Raw genomic sequence first — 21884 nt, forward strand, 5'->3', positions numbered from 1 at the left:
AATCGACGTAAGAATACCCCAGACTTATATAGAAAAGTCAATTCAATTGCGGCCGACACAATCTACGCGGTTACGAATGGAAATATGAAGCCTGGACAGCATATTACCTTGGGAATGGCTATGAAAAGTTTAACCAGCAGCCGTAAAGTTATCGATATTCTGAACAAATACCGTCACTGCTGCAGCTATCATGTTCTCGAAGAACTGAAAACTGAAGCTGCATTTTCTCCTATAGAAAGGACTCAGGAATGTCCTGAAGGTATTACGTTGGTATCAAATTTAAATACTGGGGTGGCTTTCGATAATTTCGACAGATTTGTTGAAACAACCAGCGGGAAAGGTACCCTACATGATACGGTTGGTATCATCTATCAAAATGTAATTAATAATGATAGCAATGCTGCTGATGATGAATGTCAACGTGACACAACTGCTGCAGGTCCATCAAAAAGACGACGCACATTTGATGCAATCTCCACAGAACTTACACCGTACACAAAAAAGCGAGACTCTGAAGAAATAGAAAATGACTATTTCAGTTCAGACTCGGAATCTATTTCTGACATAGAAAATTAAAAATTTAATTTTGTTTTTTTTTTTTCTATTCATTTAATAAATTAAATAAATAAATAAAGGAGAAATAAATTAGAAATAAAAACTTTTTTAAGAAAAAGAAAAAAAATCCCATTCTCTAATTTTTTAATGAACAAACCTTTCATCCTTCCCATTTTTGCAAGACTGTACGGAGAGACAGAATATGAACAATATACGCTCTCTCTCGCGCGCCCACATTCACGTAAGTCGGTCTCGCTCGCACTCACAGGAATGAAATTTTCCAAATTTTCCATGTGATGGGACCATCAGAATGGGCTGGCTCTACACATTTCATCAATTTATTGTATTGCCAATGTCGTGTAAAAAAGACAGCCGGTATAAAATATGTTGACTTGTGCTTCCATCAACGCACTTTCAACATGGGCTGGCAGTACTTTGGGACCATGAGAATGGGCTGGAAACCATCGTTTCATTTTATACAGACCGTACATTAAATTCTGTTAAAATTTCAAGTGGTATAAAATATGTTGAGTAAATGTTTTTTATTAACAATTTTAAAAAATAAAAACGCATAATTAAGACCTCTATTGAGCAGCCAGCCCGCCGGATATCGATTCTAGTATAAAAAAACTAATCTCACACAAAATTTCAAGAAGTATAAAATATGTTGGGTTTTTTGGTCATGAGCTTTTAGACTATTACAAAAACACAATACTTTGATTGACGCAAAAGCAACAGCAAGCGCAACGCGATGGCCGCTTTGCCACCACACATTCTAAAAGGTTCTAGAACACAACAAAAACACATATGTACCTCACATGCGCATGTCGCCCAAAGCTAAAATCTAAGCCTAGCGACTACAAAAACACAATACTTTGATAGACGCAAAAGCAACAGCAAGCGCAACGCGATGGCCCCTTTGCCCCCACACATTCTAAAATGTTCTAGAACACAACAAAAACACATACCTCACATGCGCATGTCGCCCAAAGCTAAAATCTAAGCCTAGCGACTACAAAAACAAAATACATTCGTAGACGTTGTCGCAGCGGCCATGATTCTATCAGTGACGGCGCTGAACAATTTAGAACAAAAAAAAAAGTTCATTCATAAGTTAGAGCTCATATTTCAATTTCATTCATAAAACGAGTCGCCCATATGCCAATTTTCGCGACCATTCGAAAATAGTCAATATTGGAATATTTCGCGTGGAATTATTTGCCAATATTCGATAAATCATGAACTTTTGTCATGTCGAGTGGCCGCGGCTCCGTATGTATGTATGCACCCTTATATGTATGTAAATATGTCTTCTAACTGTTCGACAGTCGCGAGTTAATGCGACTTAGATTCCTTGAACAATTCCAGCAAATCACACATTTCTGTCCGCAAAGCCGCATATATGTACCATTAGATAAAAAAGTACCGGGAATGTTTAAATTAAACAAAACAGAGTTAAATTTAAGGCAAATTTATATTATCTCCTTCAAAACATCACCCGTCTGAAGCAACACACATGTGCCAACGTTTAACCCAGTCCTCCAAACACTCCCGACAGGCCGACATGGCCTTCAGCTCCTTCGTCGTATTCTCTTTGATCAGTGCGATGGCGCGTTACCAACATGCAAAATCCAATTGTTTGCTCACATTTCCGGCCGTTCGCAACATACAGCATCTCTCCAAGGCTTCAAAACGGATAAATAATATTCTTTATTGACTGTCTGGTGCGATGGAAGGTACTCATGGTGGACTATGCCTTGGCAATTGAAGAAAACAGTCAACATCACCTTCCATAGGGTATACATATCTCATCTTTTCACTGACGGACAAGAAGGCGGTCGCAGTTGTTGTTTTTTATATGCATACATTTTGCGTTCGTTGAAGGCTTGTATATATTTATATACATATGCGTGTATGCGCGTTTGGCTTTCTGGATGCATCCATGAATATTAGAACATTTTTTCATCAATATTTGTATGTAAGTAGTTCAGATTTGACTAAAGAGATTAAATATAGGAATGCATATTCATATGATTGCCTTTATGGCTGTTTTACATATAAATGAATTCAAAAGATGTATGAATAATGTTATATAGAAAATAAATTATTTTAAATCAATTCTAATTAAACCAAATACATACCTATTCTGCGTTAGTTGAAAGTTTGTATGCGTAATTTTATATAATATATACATATGTATGTGTGTATGCGCGTTTGGCTTTCAGGACGGATATTAGAATGATATTTTCTCAACAATATAATTTGGATTTCATGAAAGAGATTAAAGACATATGTATGTACATATTTTCTGTTTTGATTGATTTATATAAAAATTAGGTCATATCCAGTATGAATTATTTTATACCGAAAAGAAATTTCCATTTATGAAATACAAAAAAAAAAGTATTTTAAAGAAATTTTAATTAAAATAAACTCAAAAATTTTACCAAACTTTCCTGGTTTAAATTGTAAAACAAAAGGGTGCAAGAAAAAAAATATGACTTCAGGACTTGAACCTGAATTAAATACGTGCCAAAAAACCAAACGAAAAATTCCGCCGACTGTAGCTTCTGCACCATAAATTAACTGCCGTGCGGTCTTCTTAATCGCAAATTTTTATCGCTTCGCTGTGGGCATGAAATAAGTCGATTTCCTTAGTAGTGTGGCGAAAAATCTAATGAAATTCCGTAGTAGTGTGGTAAACGCAGAAAAAATCTGAATTTCTGTCCTAGCGTGGTAAGTAAATATAGAAACCCTCAACTTGCGTGGTAAATATCTGCAATCCCCCACCAGTGAGGAAAGTTGAATTTGAAAATTCCTTAGTATGAATCTACAAATTAGTACTCGAAAAAAGCTTATTTAACATTTGCTCCTTCTCATTGCATTAATATTCTCTGCTTGTGGTATACTCCGGAAGTCGTGTGCGACTATTGCTATAGAAATGTATGCAAGTTTACTGATGGAAGGTCAACAATAAAATACTCTGTACCAACAATTTGGCTACCACGTACGGAGCACTGCAGTGAACTGTGCTACTTTTGCGTAACTTTTACTCAAACTAAAGGGTACCAATACTTTCGCCGCAACAAAATTCGCTACGCTAATGTAGAATCGGTTATTCCAGCGGTTCTGTACTCACCAGAAGAACGTATAGCGGCTTCAATGGAGATTTTTGATGATGTTCCCGAATTAAGGGATGAAGAACCAACAGGAGCACCAACAATGCTATCAACTTTTCTTGCATCGAATGCGAGATGCGGGGAACCAGAAGTATCGGAATTTGCACCAACACCCAGTGAACTTGGGACTGCGGTGCCGCATTTAGTAAGGCACGCCGACTTCAATGACCTTGTACGAGAAGGAAATTTGTCAAAGCGAACAGCCGAACTCTTTGCATCACGCGTTAAGCCGTGAAAAATAGTGGCGGCTGATTTTAAAATAAAAATATAAAAATAAAAAATAAAAATATTGTTGCAGAAATGATTTTGGCATATGGCGAAATGGGCATATTAATGTCGCTAAAGGTCCATTTCCTTCACAATAATTTAGATTGTTTCTGTTGGGTTTCCGGATATTGATGAAATGAAACTTCGTTTTCGTTTTCTTTATTCTTTTATTTAATTAAAAATACCAAAATGGTTGTCAGATTTCACCCTAGCATGTTCTATCTCGCAGCTGCGCTGCCAACACACACTATAGCCAAAACTGCGTTGCCAACACACCTCCTTTTTTTAGTATATTTATCGGATAAGTTTTTCTCAAGTTGGTTTAAAACGGTCAACTGGTTTACGAATACGTTGCGGTCGTACATACGGTTGCACTGATGTGGTTTGGTTTCCAGTCCCCATGCTTTACATATCATTATCGCGTGACTGCTCATTGTTAGTTGTTCCAATCTCAGATTGTGATGGTAATGGTACCTGTTCCAACTGTTCCAACGCCTCGTTTGGATTATTAGCTGGTGTAGGATTATGGTTTAAAACATGCTGTGGTGCAATTTCATATAATTGAAACGCTTCCGCCAGTCTTTTGTCATTGCATACAGCTTCGTTTTCCATCACTGATGAGCTTCCTTCAAAACATTTTCGCATTTGATTCGCGTGACATCGAATAATCTTACCATTCTGCAATCGTATGTTGTACAAAACTTTCCCCATGCGTTCAGCCACCGTTCCTTTCATCCATTTCAAACTGTCTTTGCTTGTGTGCACGCTTATAAAAACAACGTCTTGGATCTCATAATGCTTTTGCTTAGCACCGTGATTTTTCATTTTAAGTTGTTTATCGCTATAAAGTGCAGGCTCAGTAGAAAAAGTTTACTTAAGCAAATCGAGTTTTAGTCGTATCTGTCTTCCGAGTAACACTTCGGCCGGTGATTTCTTTTCTTCGTTCTGCTTATTTGGTGTGGATCTGTAAACTTGTAAAAGTACTATAAGATTTTGTGCAGATACCCCCTCCCCGTTCAACTTTTTTAGTGCCCGTTTGAAAGTATCCACAAACCTCTCAGCTTGACCGTTGGACATGGGATGGTAAGGACTGCTGCGAATGTGTTGAATGCCGTGCTCTGCTACAAATTGCTGGAATTGGTGACTGGTAAATTGAGTGCCATTATCAGATACTATTTTTTTCGGCAATCCAAATCTAGCAAAAATTTCATTCAAACTAAAAATCGTTAGCGCTGTTGTAATCGATTTTGTTCGAATTACTTCTGGGCATTTTGAAAACGCGTCGATAACTACAAGATAATAATACGAATCAATTGGACCAGCATAATCAATATGAAGTCGCTCCCATGGTCCGGAAGGCTTTGGCCAGGGATGTAAACTCGTCTTCGTTGGCATTTTGGCCGCTGCGATGCAGTTCGGACAGGTTTTGACCATATTTTCAATGTCAGCGTCGATGTTCGACCAATACACGTAGTTGCGCCCAATGGCTTTAGTATACTGTATTCCTGGATGACCACGATGCATTTCTTTAAGTATACGCCTTTGGAAAATTGTTGGTATTATAATTCGTCGACCGAACATTAAACCACCTTCGACTATATTTATGCTGTCTTTCCGGTTAAAGTACGGCTTGTATTCAATATTGTCACATTTGATTGGCCACCCTTCAGTTATATATCTAACAATATTTGAAAGTATTAGGTCCTTCGCTGTTTCGTATCTGACCATTTTACTTGTAATCGGCAACTTGTTATTCGATTCATCTAAAATTTGCTTTATTTCAGATTCAAATACAATTGCTGCAATAACATAATCTTCTGACGGGTTGAGTGTATTGCTTATCAAGCATGACAAGCGTAACAAGCGTCGAAATCGTATGCAAGCAATTTAACTGCCCATCGCTGAAGTCTATTTGCTTGGTGTGCACTGATTCCCGCCTTATTACCGAATATGGCAAGTAGAGGCTTGTGATCAGTTTGTAGTTTAAATTTTCGACCAAAAATCATTCTGTGAAATTTTGTAAGTGCAAAAATAATTGCCAGTGCTTCTTTCTCTATTTGGCTGTAATGTTTTTCTGCTGGCGTAAGCAATCTTGATGCATGACAAATCGCTTTTAATGAGCCGTCTTCAAATTCATGGAAAATACCAGCTCCGAGACCATAGTTAGATGCATCGGCTGCCACTATTATACCTTTTGTTGGTTCATAGTGTGTTAGTAGAAGCTTTGATGGTAAAATATGTTTTAGGCTATCAAAACATGTTTGCTCAACGTTTGTCCAACGCCACGTTTTATTCGTTTGTAGCAGCTCGTCTAATGGACCTCGAAAATCTCGCATGTGGTTAATAAATTTCCCATAAAAATTTATCGCACCCAAAAATGATCTTAGTTCTGATTGATTGGTCGGTTCTGGCATATATTTGATTGCATCAATGTGCTTCGGATCTGGACTAATGCCGTCTTTATTGAGAACGTACCCTAAGTAGGCCATTCCGTGATAAGAAAATATACATTTGTCTATTTTTAATTTGAAACCGTATTGCTGTATTCGCGCAAATTTGCGCCGTGGTCTGCTTGGTTCTTACCCGAAACAAAAATATCGTCGATGTATGCCGCCGTGTTGTTGAAACCTGCCAGCATTTGGTCCATTATCTGTTGGAAAATTGCTGGAAATGTCTTAACGCCGAATACCATGCGATTATATTTGAATAGACCCATATGGGAGTTTATTGTGAAAAGCTCTTTGGAAGAATCGTCAACTTCTACTTGGAGAAATGCCTCAGATAAATCGATATGACTGAAAACAGTAGCATTGTTAAGTTTAGCGAAAATGTCTTCAGGTAGAGGCAGAGGATATTGATAAGTTTCCAAAGCATCGTTTAGACCTGTCGAAAAGTCAGCGCATAGGCGTATGCTCCCATTTGGTTTTTTTATTACCACAATTGGCGCAGCCCAATTTGAGTAATTAACTGGAGAAATTACGTTTAGATCTTGCAGTCTTTGTAATTCTGCTTCAACCAGGTGTTGAATTGCGTAAGCGACGACTCGCTTTGGACGGAAAACAGGTTGACAATTAGCCTTTACAACTAAATGCGCTTTAGTTTTATTACAGATGCCTAGTTGTTTGTCGAAAAGTGCTGGATAAAAATCTTTAAGTAGTGATTTATCGTAAGTTTTTTGTATTGGAACGATACTTGCCTGTTTTTTCGACGAAATATGATTACAAATAGTACTGAGAGGCATATCCTCGAGTTGAAATGCAGATATCCAATCCAAACCAAACACATTAAGATTGATTGTAGTGACAAAACACGTCAGGAGTTTTGTTATTCCGTTCAGCTCCACTTTGCTCACAAATTGTGTGTACAGGGGTAACTCACCAGTTGTAATTTCTTGAAATTAGCTTTCGAAATTATTGTGATGTCGGACGCTGTATCAAACTGGAGCTTGACTTCCACGTTGTTGATTTTCACATTCACATATTTACGTTGCGACATTGTTGTAATACTGTTTGCTTGGTATATACTGTTCGTTCGCAAATGTTGTGTGTTTGTTCTCCCTTTGTTGTAACCTTTATTTTGACCCTTGTTGCAGGTGCTTTGTTTTGCTGTCGATCTTGATTTTATTTTGCAATATCCTTCTTTGTGTCCCCATGCGTTCAAATTATCTTGAGTGTTTAGGTAAGATATAGTCAACGTATTTGCTGTGGACACTAGTGCTTAGTTTTCTTAATAGGAGTCTGATCTTTGCTGCTTCATCGAGCTTATTGGCATCTACCAAGAACAAATCTTCGTAGCGAGCGTACCACGTTTCAAAAGTGAGGTTAAGTTCAGGGTCATAAACGAATTCAGTGATGCTGGACGCTAGCGTATCCATTGTTCGCCCTGGTTGCAAATCTACTGTTGGACCATCGAATGTGTCACCAGATCTCGATGAAATGAGCTGTGTTATAAGAGCTTGCATAGCCGCGCTATCTTGTTCCCTTTGCTTTTGCATTTGGTTGAAAAATGCTTGCTTTGCTCTTGATTCATTTTAACTTTTTTGTTTTCGTTTCTAAAAAAAAATCACCTCCTCGTCGCCACTGTTGGATTTCCGGATCTTGATGAAATGAAACTTCGTTTTCGCTTTCTTTATTCTTTTATTTAATTAAAAAGACCAAAATGGTTGTCAGATTTCACCCTAGCACGTTCTATCTCGCAGCTGCGCTGCCAACACAGGCCATGACCAAAACTGCGTTGCCAACAGTTTCCCTGGTGATTTAGGAGGTTGTAGCGATGAACATGGCGAAAGGTTCCATCAGGACATTGCGGCTATTGAAAAGCGCTTTAAAGGACAAGACATTACGCATATGCTTGGCGAATACTGTTGGTCTATTTGTCGCGATACTGACACAAATGCTTACAAACGCAAAAATAAACGGCCTAACTTTCTTAAATGCTTTTAAAATTTTTAATGTAACAATTTTTAATTTTAATATAATAAAATTAATAAAAAAATTCGGGGTTTTATATTTCTATTGTAATGCGGAGTTTAATACCTTTCTTTTGATACCCACATCGGCATATCTCAGGCAATTTTTTTTTAATTTCGAACAGGTGGCAACCCTGTGAAACATTGTCAGTGGCAATACCTAGGTGAAAAGTCTAGAAATGTGATACACTATCTGTGTGCCCAATTTCATTCAAATCCGTTAAGCTAATCCTGAGATCGTGAATAGCCGCATATGCATACAAGAATTGCTCGTTATAAAATACAAAAAAAAAATTGTGACGTGTACATGAAAATCGCCGATACACGTGTATTTTTATTTTTTATCCCCTTTCCGAAAAAGTATATTTGGTTCATAGGACAGAATGTGTGTAACGCGGTGTAATAGATAGTAATATGTGTGTAGTGTTTGGTAAAAATTCTAATATTAAATTAAATAAACCTGTCTGTGGAGGTCAAAATATTTTAGATTTATAAAAATTATTAATGTTTAAAATGTATGGACAATTGAAAAATAAATTTGGCAATAGAATGAAGTAATTAGGAACAGATACTGATTCATTTATTCTTTATTTTGAAGGGCAATTTGTTGGTGATGATTCTGATATTTACGCTGAAATGAAAGATGATTTAGATAATTATGATACCAGAGACAATATAGATAGTTTTCCAATTATATTAAAAATTTAAAATCTAATATTAACAAAAAAGTACCAGGAAACTTCAAAGATGGATATAATGGAATACCAATTAGAGAATTTTGTGGACTTAGAAGTAAAATGTATGCATTTAAAACAGACGTTTGTGATAAAAAAGTTTGTAAAGGAATAAAGAAAAACAATAAAAACAAGTTAACAATTGAAAACTATAAAAATTGTTAAATTAATTTAGAAAATACAAATGAAACTGTTCATAATATTGGATCATATGATATGAAACTATATAATATACTATAGAAGAAAATAAAATAGGATTGTCACCCTATGAAGATAAGTTTTATTTTAATAAAAAGTTGAATAATAATGAAATGCAAAATAAGTTAAATGATAATAATGTCAACAGTTTTCGAAGGAAACATACTTATAAATTACCCTGGGGACATTATGAAATAGGAAATGTACATAGGTAACTAAACCGATTTCTTTTTGAAGTAGTTTATTTAAATCTACTAATTTACTCTTTTGATTGATCACTATTAGAACGAATTTCTTCAACTTCATTTTCTAACGATATTATTCTATTAAGAGAATATTCGTTAGATGAATTTAAATCAGAAAAAGATTTTTGTCCAAACTTATCAATTCCCATTTATTAGAATAATTTTTTTTTAATTTATTTAAATTTATGTGTAATTTAATTAAACAGTCCATATATTTTCCTCTCTTAATTGCTCAATAATATTCATAATTTCATTATGTATTTCTGGACTATCATTTTCTGCATTATACTCGCCTAACAACAGATTTAATCTATCTTTTAATTCATCAATATCATTTCAAAAGACACGCTCACATTGTGAACGGGTCGCAAAACGAACATATTCAGTAGGTAAACTAGTTTTAATTTTTAATTTGATTTAATATGATGATTTTCAGAGATTATTTTTTGAGTTTAAACCATCAATATTGGTCTAAAAAAGTGCATATATTTATTTCCAACGCTAGACTTAATACGCTTAGAATTTTTATCATTATTTTGCATGTAAGCATATGTTGATAATATAATCTATACTAATATTATAAAGAGGAAAACTTTGTTTGTTTGTTTGGTTGTAATGAATAGGCTCAAAAACTACTGCACCGATTTAAAAAATTCTTTCACCATTCGAAAGCTACATCATCCACGAGTAACATGGATTATATTTTATTTTGGAAATAGGGCTCGAGATATAAGTCAAAACGTGGACCCGGGTAACCTTCGGATGTGTATGTACAACATGGGTATCAAATGGAAGCTGTTGGGGAATGCTTTAGTCCAGAGTATTTTTCATGCCGCTCCGTGACTAGGGTCTCGAGATAGAAACCAAAACGTGGACCCTAGAATGTGTTTGTACAATATGGATATCAAATTGAAGCTGCTGGTGAATGCTTTAGTACAGAGTATTTTTCATGCCGCTACGTGACTGGGGTCTCGAGATATAGGTCAAAACGTAGACCCGGGTAACCTTTGGTTGTGTATGTACAATATCGGTATCAAATGAAAGCTGTTGATAAGTGCTTTAATACGGGGTAATTTTCATACCTATTTATGACTAGGGTCTGGAAATATATGCCAAAACGTGGACCCGCCGTGTCTTTGCACCGAATTAAACCAAACTTACACACATTGTTAAGGAGGTATTGAAGATGGTTTTCGTATAGTTTAAATACCTATTGGTAGATAGGGTCTCGAGATATAGGTCAAAACGTGGACCCGGGTAACCTTCGGATGTGTATGTACAATATGGGTATCAAATGAAAGCTGTTGGTGAATGCTTTAGTTCAGAGTATTTCCATCCGCTCCGTGACTAGGGTCTCGAGATAGGGACCAAAACGTGGACCCTAGAATGTGTTTGTACAATATGGATATCAAATGAAAGCTGTTGATAAGTTCTTTAATACGGGGTAATTTTCATACCTATTGATGACTAGGGTCTCGAAATATATGCCAAAACGTGGACCCGCCGTGTCTTTGAACCGAATTAAACCAAACTTACACACATTGTTAAGTAGGTATTGAAGATGATTTCCGTATAGTTTGAATACCTATTGGTAGATAGGGTCTCGAGATATAGGTCAAAACGTGGACCCGGGTAACCTTCGGATGTGTATGTACAATATGGGTATCAAATGGAAGCTGTTGGTGAATGCTTTAGTTCAAAGTATTTCCATCCGCTCCGTGACTAGGGTCTCGAGATAGAGACCAAAACGTGGACCCTAGAATGTGTTTGTACAATATGGATATCAAATGAAAGCTGTTGATAAGTGCTTTAATACGGGGTAATTTTCATACCTATTGATGACTAGGGTCTCGAAATATATGCCAAAACGTGGACCCGCCATGTCTTTGAACCGAATTAAACCAAACTTACACACATTGTTAAGTAGGTATTGAAGATGATTTCCGTATAGTTTGAATACTTATTGGTAGATAGGGTCTCGAGATATAGGTCAAAACGTGGACCCGGGTAACCTTCGGACGTGTATGTACAATATGGGTATCAAATGAAAGCTGTTGGTGAATGCTTCAGTACAGAGTATTTTTCATGCCGCACCCGCCGTGTCTTTGCACCGAATTAAACCAAACTTACGCACATTGTTAAGTAAGTATTCAAAATGGGTTTCGTAAAGTTTGGTTGTAGTTCGGAGCACTGGCAACGGGTGCAGCGTTTTTTGAACCAGCCATAATGTCGCTTACTTTTTTAACTCTTGAGGCGGAACTGAACTGTCAAATTGACAGTGTGAGTTACAATGTGTCAATATTTCTTTCTGATTTGGATGCCATAAGGAAAAAACGTAAGTGCAACATGTAAAAATTGTTTGTGAATATTTTTGGAGTGGATTTTGGAACAGTGAATAATTTCTTACGAAATTTGAGAATTTAATGTGAAATCCGAATGAAATTATGTGTTCGTGGAAAAAAAATTTTTTTTCGTTTTTTTTTTTGAAAAAATTTAAATGGATAATGGTTAAAAAAGTTCCAATGCTCAATAAAACATATAAATTGAAACGAAAAATTCATGGATGATCAGGAAAAAAGACGATTGTTTCTTAGTTATTCATTTGCGTTGATTTGAAATTTAAAAACAATCTTCTTTTTTCCTGATTTTCAATTTATATTTTATATTTACTCAAAAACAAATAGAAAAACAAAAAATATTGTTTATGCCAAAGCGCTTGAATAAAGAATAAAGAAATAAATATTGTAATATGAAAATCATATATTTTCTGTTCTAAACCATATCTATTCTATTTTAGTGTGCCCAGCGAAGGGGGCCGGGTTTGCTAGTTTCTTCATAATTTTGTAAATCATTATTTGTTACAGATGTTGATGGTTCTTTTAAAGTTGTTAATTCCCATAACCCTATAAGTTTTATTATTTAAAATAATATTATTACTACTAATTTTTACTTCAGTATTACCAATCCATAAATTTTTCCATCTTCAGATCCTATACCAAAAATATTGTCACATAATCGTCAACGTCAAACGGTTTCGACTCTGTCGAAACATATTCGCTTTCCGAGTCGTTTCCTTTTTAAACGTGTTTGATATTGTCAATTGGTTTCGAAATATTTTCATGTCCATTTTATTTTATATACTTGATTTGATTGATTTAATTCTTCTATTAAATTTTTAAAGCTATCATTTAAACTGTGAACATTAATAACTGATTGATTTAATGGTTGAATAATTGCTTGAAGATCTTCATTAATTTTTTCTTGTTTTATTACTTTATTTAAATTCAAGTTTATTTTTCAACTCTTTTTGTGTTTTAATATATTCTTTTACACCTTTTTCTGATATCATCGTTTTTAATTAAAAAAAAAAATTTTATTATATAGAAATGGAAAAAGATAAATCAAATTATAAAAAATATAATGATTTTCAAATAGCAAAAGAATTGCTTAAACCAGTAAGAAATAATTTTGAAAGAAGAAAAATTATTACTAAAGGCATAAATGAACTATGGGCAGCAGATTTACTAATTATGTTAATGCTAGAATTAATAGAGGACACAAATATATGCTTGATGTAATTGATACATTTTCTAAATTTGCTTATATAGAACCATTAAAAAAGAAGGATGGAAAAAGAACTTCTGAAGCATTTTTAAATATTATTAAAAAAGCAGGATGTGCACCAAAATTACTTCATACAGATTCTGGTAAAGAAGTTCTAAATAAATATTTTCAAGAAGTTCTAGATAAATATGATATTAAAATGTATCAAATATTTAGTGAAAAGAAATCTTCAATTGTAGAAAGATTTAATAGAACCATTAATGAAAAACTAAAAGTACGACTTGAAATTCAGAAAAATACTAATTGGATTGATGTAATTGATAAAATATTATATGAATATAACTACAAAGATGTACATAGAACTATTGGTATGAAACCTTGTGAAGTAAATAAAAAAAATGAACAATCAATTTTTGATAATTGTTTTATATATAATAGAAATAATTTAAAAAAACTAGTTTTTAAAATCGGAGATAAAGTAAGAATTCAGTCACATAAAAAACTATTTTAAAACAAATATAAAATTAATTGGACTCGAGAAATATTTTATATTTTTAAAGTTTATCCTTCTAATCCAATAACAATTTAATAAGAGATTTAAATTATGAACCAATATTAGGTAAATTTTATAAATTTGAACTTCAGAGAGGTCAAATTTGAAGTTTCCTACGAAAACTTATAAAGAAGAATTACAAAAAACTATTCAATAAATTTAAACATTTAATTTTTTAGTCCGCGCGAACCAATGCTTATCTTGCAGTTTGTGTATTCATTTTTACTGTATTCATTGAGCCCAGTTTAATGGTATTCCATTTTTTGGTCCGCGCGGGCCAGTGCTTATCTTGCAATTATGCTTTATAAAAGCTTTGCTTTAAGCTATGTGCGGATCAGTGCTTATCTTACAATTATGCTTTATAAAAGCTTATTAGCTTTGCTATATTGCTATATTAACTCTGTCAATGGCATAAAGCTTATTCTATTTATAGTTTGTGAGCAGTGTTGGTAAGATCAACTGTTTCCGAAAGAATCATACTACCCAACTATAATTACATTGGTAGGTAGGTAGGTAAGATGGCAAGAGTACCCCAGGTACACTACAAGTAGCACCTTCGTGCCGTTTTGATACCATAATGTGGACCACTACCTATGAAAGGATTTAGGGAGGAGAGAAACCCGTCTACAGCCATCCAGTGCTGTTGATGTAGCGGAGGAGAGAAAAGTTATCTAGGCTGGAGAATTTCTTCAAGTCATCCCCAAAGGGCACGCTAAGGAATCTCAAGCGCCTAGCCGCCAGAGCCGGACATTTTGCAGAGAAAGTGTTCCAAAGTCTCTTTCTCTGCAGGATCCCCACAGCTTCTGTAATAGGGGTTCTACGGAATTCTAAGCTTCTCCGCATGGAAATTGGAAATTGAATGGCGGGGTATTCCCATCAACTTAAACGTTCTGTTTCTATCGTATTGAGGCCATAGTGCTTTTGAAATAGCACACAATGAGACAGACCTCCATCTGTATTGCGCTTTGTTTAGAAAGAAATTGTGTAGCTTCCCTTTAACGACGGCCAAGGGGATACCGATGTCTGAGAAGGGGACAGCTGGAACCGGTTCTGCCGAACCCTTCCTGGCAAGCTCATCGGCAATTTCATTTACCTCTATATTCCTGTGCCCAGGTACCCAGATGAGGGAAATGTTTCCTGCACGTTTGAGTTCCTCCTTATAGGTGTTCACGAGAAGAGAGCTGCAATACGGCGCCGACAGTGCCTTGATTGCAGCTTGGCTATCGGAAAAAATATTAATGTCTCCCTCCCAAATGCGATCCCGAAGCATTTTGCATGCCTGCAGGATCGCGAGACCTCTGCTTGAAAAACGCTGCTTGTTTCCGGTAGTTTAAAGGAGACCGAAATGCTGGCTGATTTAGAGTAAACCCCCGCTCCCACTCCAGACTCCATTTTGGATCCGTCAGTGAATACAGAGGCATCTATATCCGTACCGACTCTCCCTTCTTTCCCATCTGGCCTGCTCGGAAAGATAGCCCTAGCACAACCCTCAAAGCCCAGTCTGCTTCAAGATGCTACTATGTCCTACAGGAAGTTGTCTCCAATGGATTTAACCTGCAGATCCACAGGAATTAAGTGAAGAATAACGTTGAGCGCAGCAGTGCGACATGTTCTACAGGCACTAGTGATGCCCACACATGCAGCTCTCTGCACTCTCTCTAATTTCGTGGTGTTGTAGCCCTTCTGAAGAGCTACCCACAAAACTAGGCACTAGGCCCAACTACCTTATGTACGGCTGACTCGGTAGATTTCCCTTTCAGGTAAGCGTGTTAGGCTGGAGAAAGTCTGGTTTCACAGTGCTCTCGGATGTGATAGTCGATTACCTTGAGAATAAAGGAGGTAAGACTTATAGGTCTGAAGTCCTTGGCCAGGACGTGGCCCCTCCTTCCTGCCTTAGGAATGAAAACCACTTTGGTTTTCTTCCAGCTAGCAGGAACGTGGCTTAGCGAGATGCACGCCAAGAAGATCTTTTGAAGAACGGGAACCACCACGGTTTTAGTCTTCTGAAGCATTACTGGCATGATACCATCGATACCTGGAGATTTGAAAGGGAAAAAGCTCTCGATTGCCCAGTTTGTTCTGTTGACGGACAGGACAGGTGTCAGGGACATCGCAGGTAACCCCTCTTGCCGGTTCGCGTCTTCGTTACAGACTGGAGAAATAGAGTTTCCGGGAAATGGGCACCAATAAGGATTTTTAAGGATTCGCCTGCAGATTGAGCCCACTCCCCGTTCTCTCTTTTGACAAGAGTTTTACAGGAGCGGTCCTTGGATAGGATCCTGCTGAGTCTGCCCGAGTCTTTCACGGATTCGATGGAGGTTAGGTTAGGTTAAATGGCTGCCCTAGCTAAAGGGCTCACTTGGACAAATGTTAGTAAATTTGTCCGTTGTGGTGCCATACATGGGAGAGGAGGAGGGAGATGGAAAGGAATAAGGAGCCTTGGGATTAGAAACGATGATGACTACACATTTTTACGACGGCGCCAACGGGGGCTGATTTACGTTCGTAGTTAGCCGTAACAAGCTACTAATGAACTTCACCAAATTTATGATATCTACACCGGCTATATCCGCAGGCGTAGCGAAAAAGTGAGAGCCCAGATATCTAAGTCTTTGCCAGACGAGAGCAGGGCAGCTGAGAAGAAGGTGTTGAGATGATTCCATCTCGTCCTCCAGACAGTTTTTGCAGAACGGACTTGAGGCAATCCCAAGTCTTACGGCGTGAACACCTAACAGACAGTGTCCGGTAAGGATGCCCACCAAATTTGAGAGCTGGGGTTTTGTTAGCCTTAGGAGTTCCCTTGAGCGTCCCCGATCTATCCGCGGCCAGAAGGAACTCGCGACCTTGCACGTTTTCGCAGTAGCCCAGCGCTCGCTGAGTTGACTCGAGGCCCATCTTTCCAGGAGCAGACCACAGGTTCTCAGGGGAACCCCAATTCTCTCATTTCACGACGAAACCGTCTCCAAAGTTCCCTGTCTAGCCAGCTCATCTGCCCTGCAGTTTCCCTCTACGCCGCTGTGCCCGGGAACCCAAATGAGCCTGATGATGAAGTATTCGGATGTAATCTAGAGAGAAGCCAGACATTCCCCGACCAATCTCGAGCGCACAAATAGCGAGCCCAAGGCCCTAATTGCCGATTGGCTATCGGAGTAGATATTTACTTCCTTAACGGTAATTACCGAATTGAGCAACCAGTCCACCGCTTCCTTAATTGCGGATACCTCCGCTTGGAAAACACTACAGTGGTCCGGGAGCCTAAATTTAAGTTTGATGGGAGGCTCCTTACAGAATACTCCCCCACCAACCCTTCCGTCCAACTTCGAGCCATCCGTGAACATGTTTGCCATGCCTTGCCGCCGAATGTTGCACCCCGCCCACTCATCCCTTGAGGGAATGTGAGTAGAAAAAGGTCCGCTCGGACCTAGCGTGGGTGTACAGTGGTCCAGCACCATAGGGATGAACTCAAAGTTTTCAGAATGCTAGAGTGTCCGTAACTTAAGTCTAGGCTATGGCCCGAACACCTTTATCTGATTGCGGCGCGTGCAGCGGTAGTTGTTCCTACAATGTCCACGGGCGCCACATTCAGCATAGCGTTAAGCGCTAGAGTAGGAGTGGTACGGAAAGCCCCACTGATTCCAATGAGGGCAGACCTTTGTACCTTCTCCAGCTTCTTAACTGATACCATTTTTTTTAGCGAGTTCCACCAGACAAGGACTCCGTATAGCAAGATTGGTTTTATAATCGTGTTATAAAGCCAAAAAGTGACTTTAGGCGAGAGGCCCCATCTTTTGCCGATAGCGCCCCTGCAACCATACAAGGCGACTTTTGTCTTTCTGATTCTCTCCTCAATGTTTGGCTTCCATGTAAGACCTCTGTCAAGGATGAGTCCCAGGTACTTCACCTTGTCAGAGAGCACCAACGGAGCGCCCGATATTGAGGGGAGAAACACTCTTGGTATTTTGTATTTCCTCGTAAATAAGACGAGCTCCGTCTTCAGAGGATTTATAGATAGGCAGCAATTTGCGGTCCAATTTATAACTAGATTCAGATAACCCGGCACCAGTTCCATCATAGTATCTAGAAACTTGCCTCTGACAATAAGTGCCACGTCATCCGCGTAGGCAATCACCTTACAGCCCCTCCCCTCCAGCTCCTCCAGCAGACCGTTAAGTACGGCAACCCAGAGTAGTGGCGAGAGAACACCGCCTTGCGGAGTGCCTCTGTTCACTTGCCGGCGGAGAGAGATGTCACCCCATTCTGCCACGACCGTTCGATTGGTAAGCATTGTGTGGATAAGCCTTATGAGTTCGGTTCCGACTCCTAGTTTACCTAGCGACCTGGTGATTGCCTCCGGGAGGACATTATTAAAAGCCCCCTCAATGTCGAGGAAGGCACCCACAGTGAACTCCTTCTGGTGGAGGGACACCTCGATATCCTTAACAATTCTATGCGAAGCAGACTCTACCGATCTGCCTTTACAGTAAGCATGTTGAGCGTACGATAAACGCCCCCGAGGAATTTCACTCCTTATGTGCAGATCAATCAGCCTCTCCAGGGCTTTTAGGAGGAACGAGAAGAGACTGATTGGTCTGAAATCCTTAGGGGATACATGTGAAATCTTTCCTGCCTTGGGTATGAAAGTTACTCTCACAGCCCTCCAAGATCTGGGTATGTAGCCCCTATCTATGCAGCTCGCGTAGATCGGAAGAAGCCAATGACAAGATACCTCAGCAGATTTCTGCAGTTGAGCCGGTATAATGCCCAGGTGACTTGAAGGGCTTAAAAGAGTCAATCGCCCAAGCCAGGCGTCGCTTATTCAGCCAGCGGTGGTGGGTGCGTGGAGTGCTACGCGTCCTATCCCAGCCGATATTAAGCGAGTCCGGATTTGTCGGACAATGGGCGTCAAGGAGTAACCGGAGTGACTCCTCGCTGCTCATGGTCCACCACCCCGAGCTGTCTTTCAGGTACCCCATAGGCGTGGAATTCCTCAAGAGAATACGTCTGAATCTCGCGGACTCATGACAGCTTTCCACGCTTTCGCAGAATCTTCGCCATGAGTCTCGCTTCGCTTTCCTGATTTCGGACTTGTAAATTCCCAGTCCTACTTTGTACAGTTCCCATCCCGAGGGAGACTTAAGTCTTCTGGCTCTATTAAAGAGCTTCCTACACGAAGCCCTGATTTCCGTGAGCTCGGAATCAAAAAGTGACTCACCTCTTGAGTTGATATCCGAACTTCCCCAGCAAGTGTGATGGGAATTTTCATCGGTTCCGATAATGACGTCGATTTTTCTCCGCCTCGCCTCAGCTAGGGCCTCCCTTAGCAGTAACGGAGGTGGCTCCACCTCGTCATCGTGCGCCATATAGGCTGAGATCGGCCAGAGTCTCCCGGTGGTGCTCTCCAGGCTTATAGAGACAATGTCCTCATTGCTGAAATTAGGCAAAATGAATGCTTTTAGTTCTTTTCTGATGAGTATGCAGGATCTTGGTTTACCTGCACCACTGTGAGCCATCAGTAAATAGTTTTTCGTCCTAATTCCAGAGATACCGCTACTGCTCAGCCACGCCTCCTGGATCAGGACTACGTCGACTCCACCTTTCTCAAGTTGGATTAGTAAGTTTGCGGAAGCTGCCTTAGAGTGCTGGAGATTTATTTGAAGCATCTTCATCTTCAATAATCTTCTCCAACATCCTGAGGTCAGCCTCCTCACTATCCGAGGCCAAAAGCCCCTCCTCCTCCGCCCTGTCGAACAGTTGCCCGATACTGAAGACTGACCCCGCTAGAGAGCGGGCGTCGTCAGCACTGCCCCCATCCGACATGACAGATTCCACGTCCATCTCCACGGGAGCTTCCTCTACCGTGGGCCTATCCCCTCCCAGCATTACCGGAGTTGCAGAAACATCACTCCTGGCATCGGTCTGGTAAACCTTCATGACTACCTTCTCAAAGCCATAGGTGATGATCCCTTTAGTTTCAGCGAGAGGCCCGAGGGGCTCTGCATTTAGCAGAATCAGCGCTTGCCGAAAATGTCCTTTGGACTTCTCCACCTTGACTACGTTCCAGTTATGCGTGCGAAGTTTGGGGTTACAGTAACGGAGGATTTCCTCCATATCCTCTGGAGCAGAGGGCTCTGAGGGAAGCCAGACCCGGGCGCGCGGACGAAGAGGTAGGTCCTTTTTGTCCACAGCTTCCAGCTTGGCTCCCTTCCAGACCTCCCCCACCAGAGCTACTGCCGCCCTGTACATTGTGGCCGACCGCTCATCGGCACACACTATTCGCTTAAAGGTGCCGCGGTGCCACCCGGCACTCTCACAGCACGGTGGAGGTCCAGGGTTCTCCCTTACCACCTTCATAAATACCGCAGAGATGGCCGATGCCACTATTTTCCACTCGTCCCTGGAAATGGCGCCATCTTCCCTGCTGTTGTCGACCACCCCCAGAGTGATGGATCCCGCCTGCTTAGCGACTTCGCTAAAAGATTTCGGCGGACCGCCCCCAGTCCTCGGCATCTTCGGCCGGAGAATTTCCTCCTCTTGAAAGCGTTGCCGCTTCACTGCCGATTCTACTGGCGGTGCTACCGCACCCACCCTTTCCACTCGGCCTTTCTCTGCCCCACTAAGTACCATCCTGGCCCACTCAAGCGTCCTTAAAAACTTTTCAGGTACCTGCGAAGCATTTTGGCCGCCTTAGCGTTCTAGGATTTTAGCGGCTATGCGTTGGTCAGAGGAGGCTTTCCTGATCTGTCCTGGCTGCCGTTTAGGCCTAGCAAGGAACCCCTGAAATGAAGCCCCAGAAACCCCCGGAAAACTTGGGGAAAACCCCTTACTGGTACTGGCCAAACCCCTACTGGTACGCTTCGCATCTCTAATGGCTTTCTTATACTCTTTCAAAATTCCCCGGTAATCTTGAAAGTTCTTTATTTGGTAACATTTGTTGAAGACTCTCCTAACCTTCTCTTTCAAGTCGGTCAGCGTCTTGCTCCACCAGTGAGGAAAGTCTTTCTTGCTAAAGGATGCTGGACAGGCCCCTTTGAAGGCAATCTGATAGGACCTCTCAAAGTGTCTAACTTGCATATCCAGATGTTCCCTAGTGGTAGTCAAAAACTTACTGTTGTTCAGGTTCTTGCAAGAAAACCCTGTGGAAAAGAGACCAGTCAGTTCGTTTAGGGTTCCTACGGGGTAGCAAGGTCTCCCGAATCAAATTGATTTCGAAGAGGATCATCCTGTGGTCCGAAAAAGAGTTCCTCCGGGAGAGCGTCCAATTTTCAACCCTAACAGCAGATGAGTTTGTCGAAAGAAAGGTAATAAGAACTTCCTCCCAGCCTCTTGATGTTTCCGATGCCGGGAAAACAAAAGTTGGGGAGTTGCCCTTGTTCCAGATAAATAAATTACGGCTTAGTATAGAGTCAAATAGAGGCTCATCCCGTTCATTGATCTCGCTACTGCCCCAAATTGTGTGTCTGGCATTCACGTAGCATCCAATCAGGATGTTCTCTTTCTTGGGCTGGAGAGTATCCACTAAATGTTGCAACTCCTCTGGAGGCGCCGATCTGTCATGGGCCATGTAGGCAGCCACCAAGCAGAAGCAACTGCCACTGGATGGTTCCACCCTGACCATAGTCGCATCCGGTGAACTGAAATAAAATAGCACAAAGGCATTAATTGTGTTCCTAACTAGGATGCAGGCCCTAGGCTTACCATCAGTTCGGACATAAAAAAGTCATAGGATCTGTCCCTCAGTCCCATTATTTTTTACTGGCAGATCTAAGGCTCCTGTATCAGGCAGACATCGATGTCCTCCTCACGGAGGGTGACTAGTAGGTTATCGGTGGCTAGTTTAGAATGACGAAGGTTAATTTGAACTACTTTAAACAAACAGTTGAAAAGTTTTACTTACCTTTACGACTGCTCCCCCTATACAGAATCTGCATCCGTCCCAGACAACCGCAGAACGTCGAGCAGCTTCTTAGTGTCATCCCTCAATTTCTCCAAGTCTTAGTCCAGGGCAACAGAGGCGGGGAAGATCTTCACTTTGGCCAAAGCGAAATTTGAACTGCTGTTTTACGAGTGCCTCCAGCGACTCGTTGTTAATCAGCAGTAATACGGCGGAGCTATGCTGCTGAG

At 39.9% G+C, this 21884-nt stretch overlaps 3 protein-coding genes across 3 annotated transcripts; all 3 read right to left on the minus strand.

The window, feature by feature from the left end:
- Positions 1–4871: 4871 nt before the first annotated feature.
- On the minus strand, positions 4872–5525 carry LOC129250155 (uncharacterized protein K02A2.6-like). Its single transcript, XM_054889798.1, has one exon. The coding sequence runs from the start codon at positions 5523–5525 to the stop codon at positions 4872–4874; it is 654 nt and encodes a 217-aa protein (XP_054745773.1).
- A 997-nt stretch (positions 5526–6522) lies between these two features.
- LOC129250156 (uncharacterized protein K02A2.6-like) lies at positions 6523–7496 on the minus strand. The gene is made up of 2 exons (XM_054889799.1): positions 7380–7496; positions 6523–7197 (listed from the first exon to the last, which is right to left on the minus strand). Exons 1-2 carry the CDS (start codon positions 7494–7496, stop codon positions 6523–6525), a joined length of 792 nt encoding a protein of 263 aa, XP_054745774.1.
- An 11898-nt stretch (positions 7497–19394) lies between these two features.
- On the minus strand, positions 19395–20387 carry LOC129250157 (uncharacterized). The gene has a single exon (XM_054889801.1). The coding sequence runs from the start codon at positions 20385–20387 to the stop codon at positions 19395–19397; it is 993 nt and encodes a 330-aa protein (XP_054745776.1).
- Between the last annotated feature and the right edge of the window lie 1497 nt (positions 20388–21884).

This window comes from Anastrepha obliqua, chromosome 6 (assembly GCF_027943255.1).
Source record: "Anastrepha obliqua isolate idAnaObli1 chromosome 6, idAnaObli1_1.0, whole genome shotgun sequence".
NCBI classification, from domain to species: Eukaryota; Metazoa; Arthropoda; class Insecta; order Diptera; family Tephritidae; genus Anastrepha; species Anastrepha obliqua.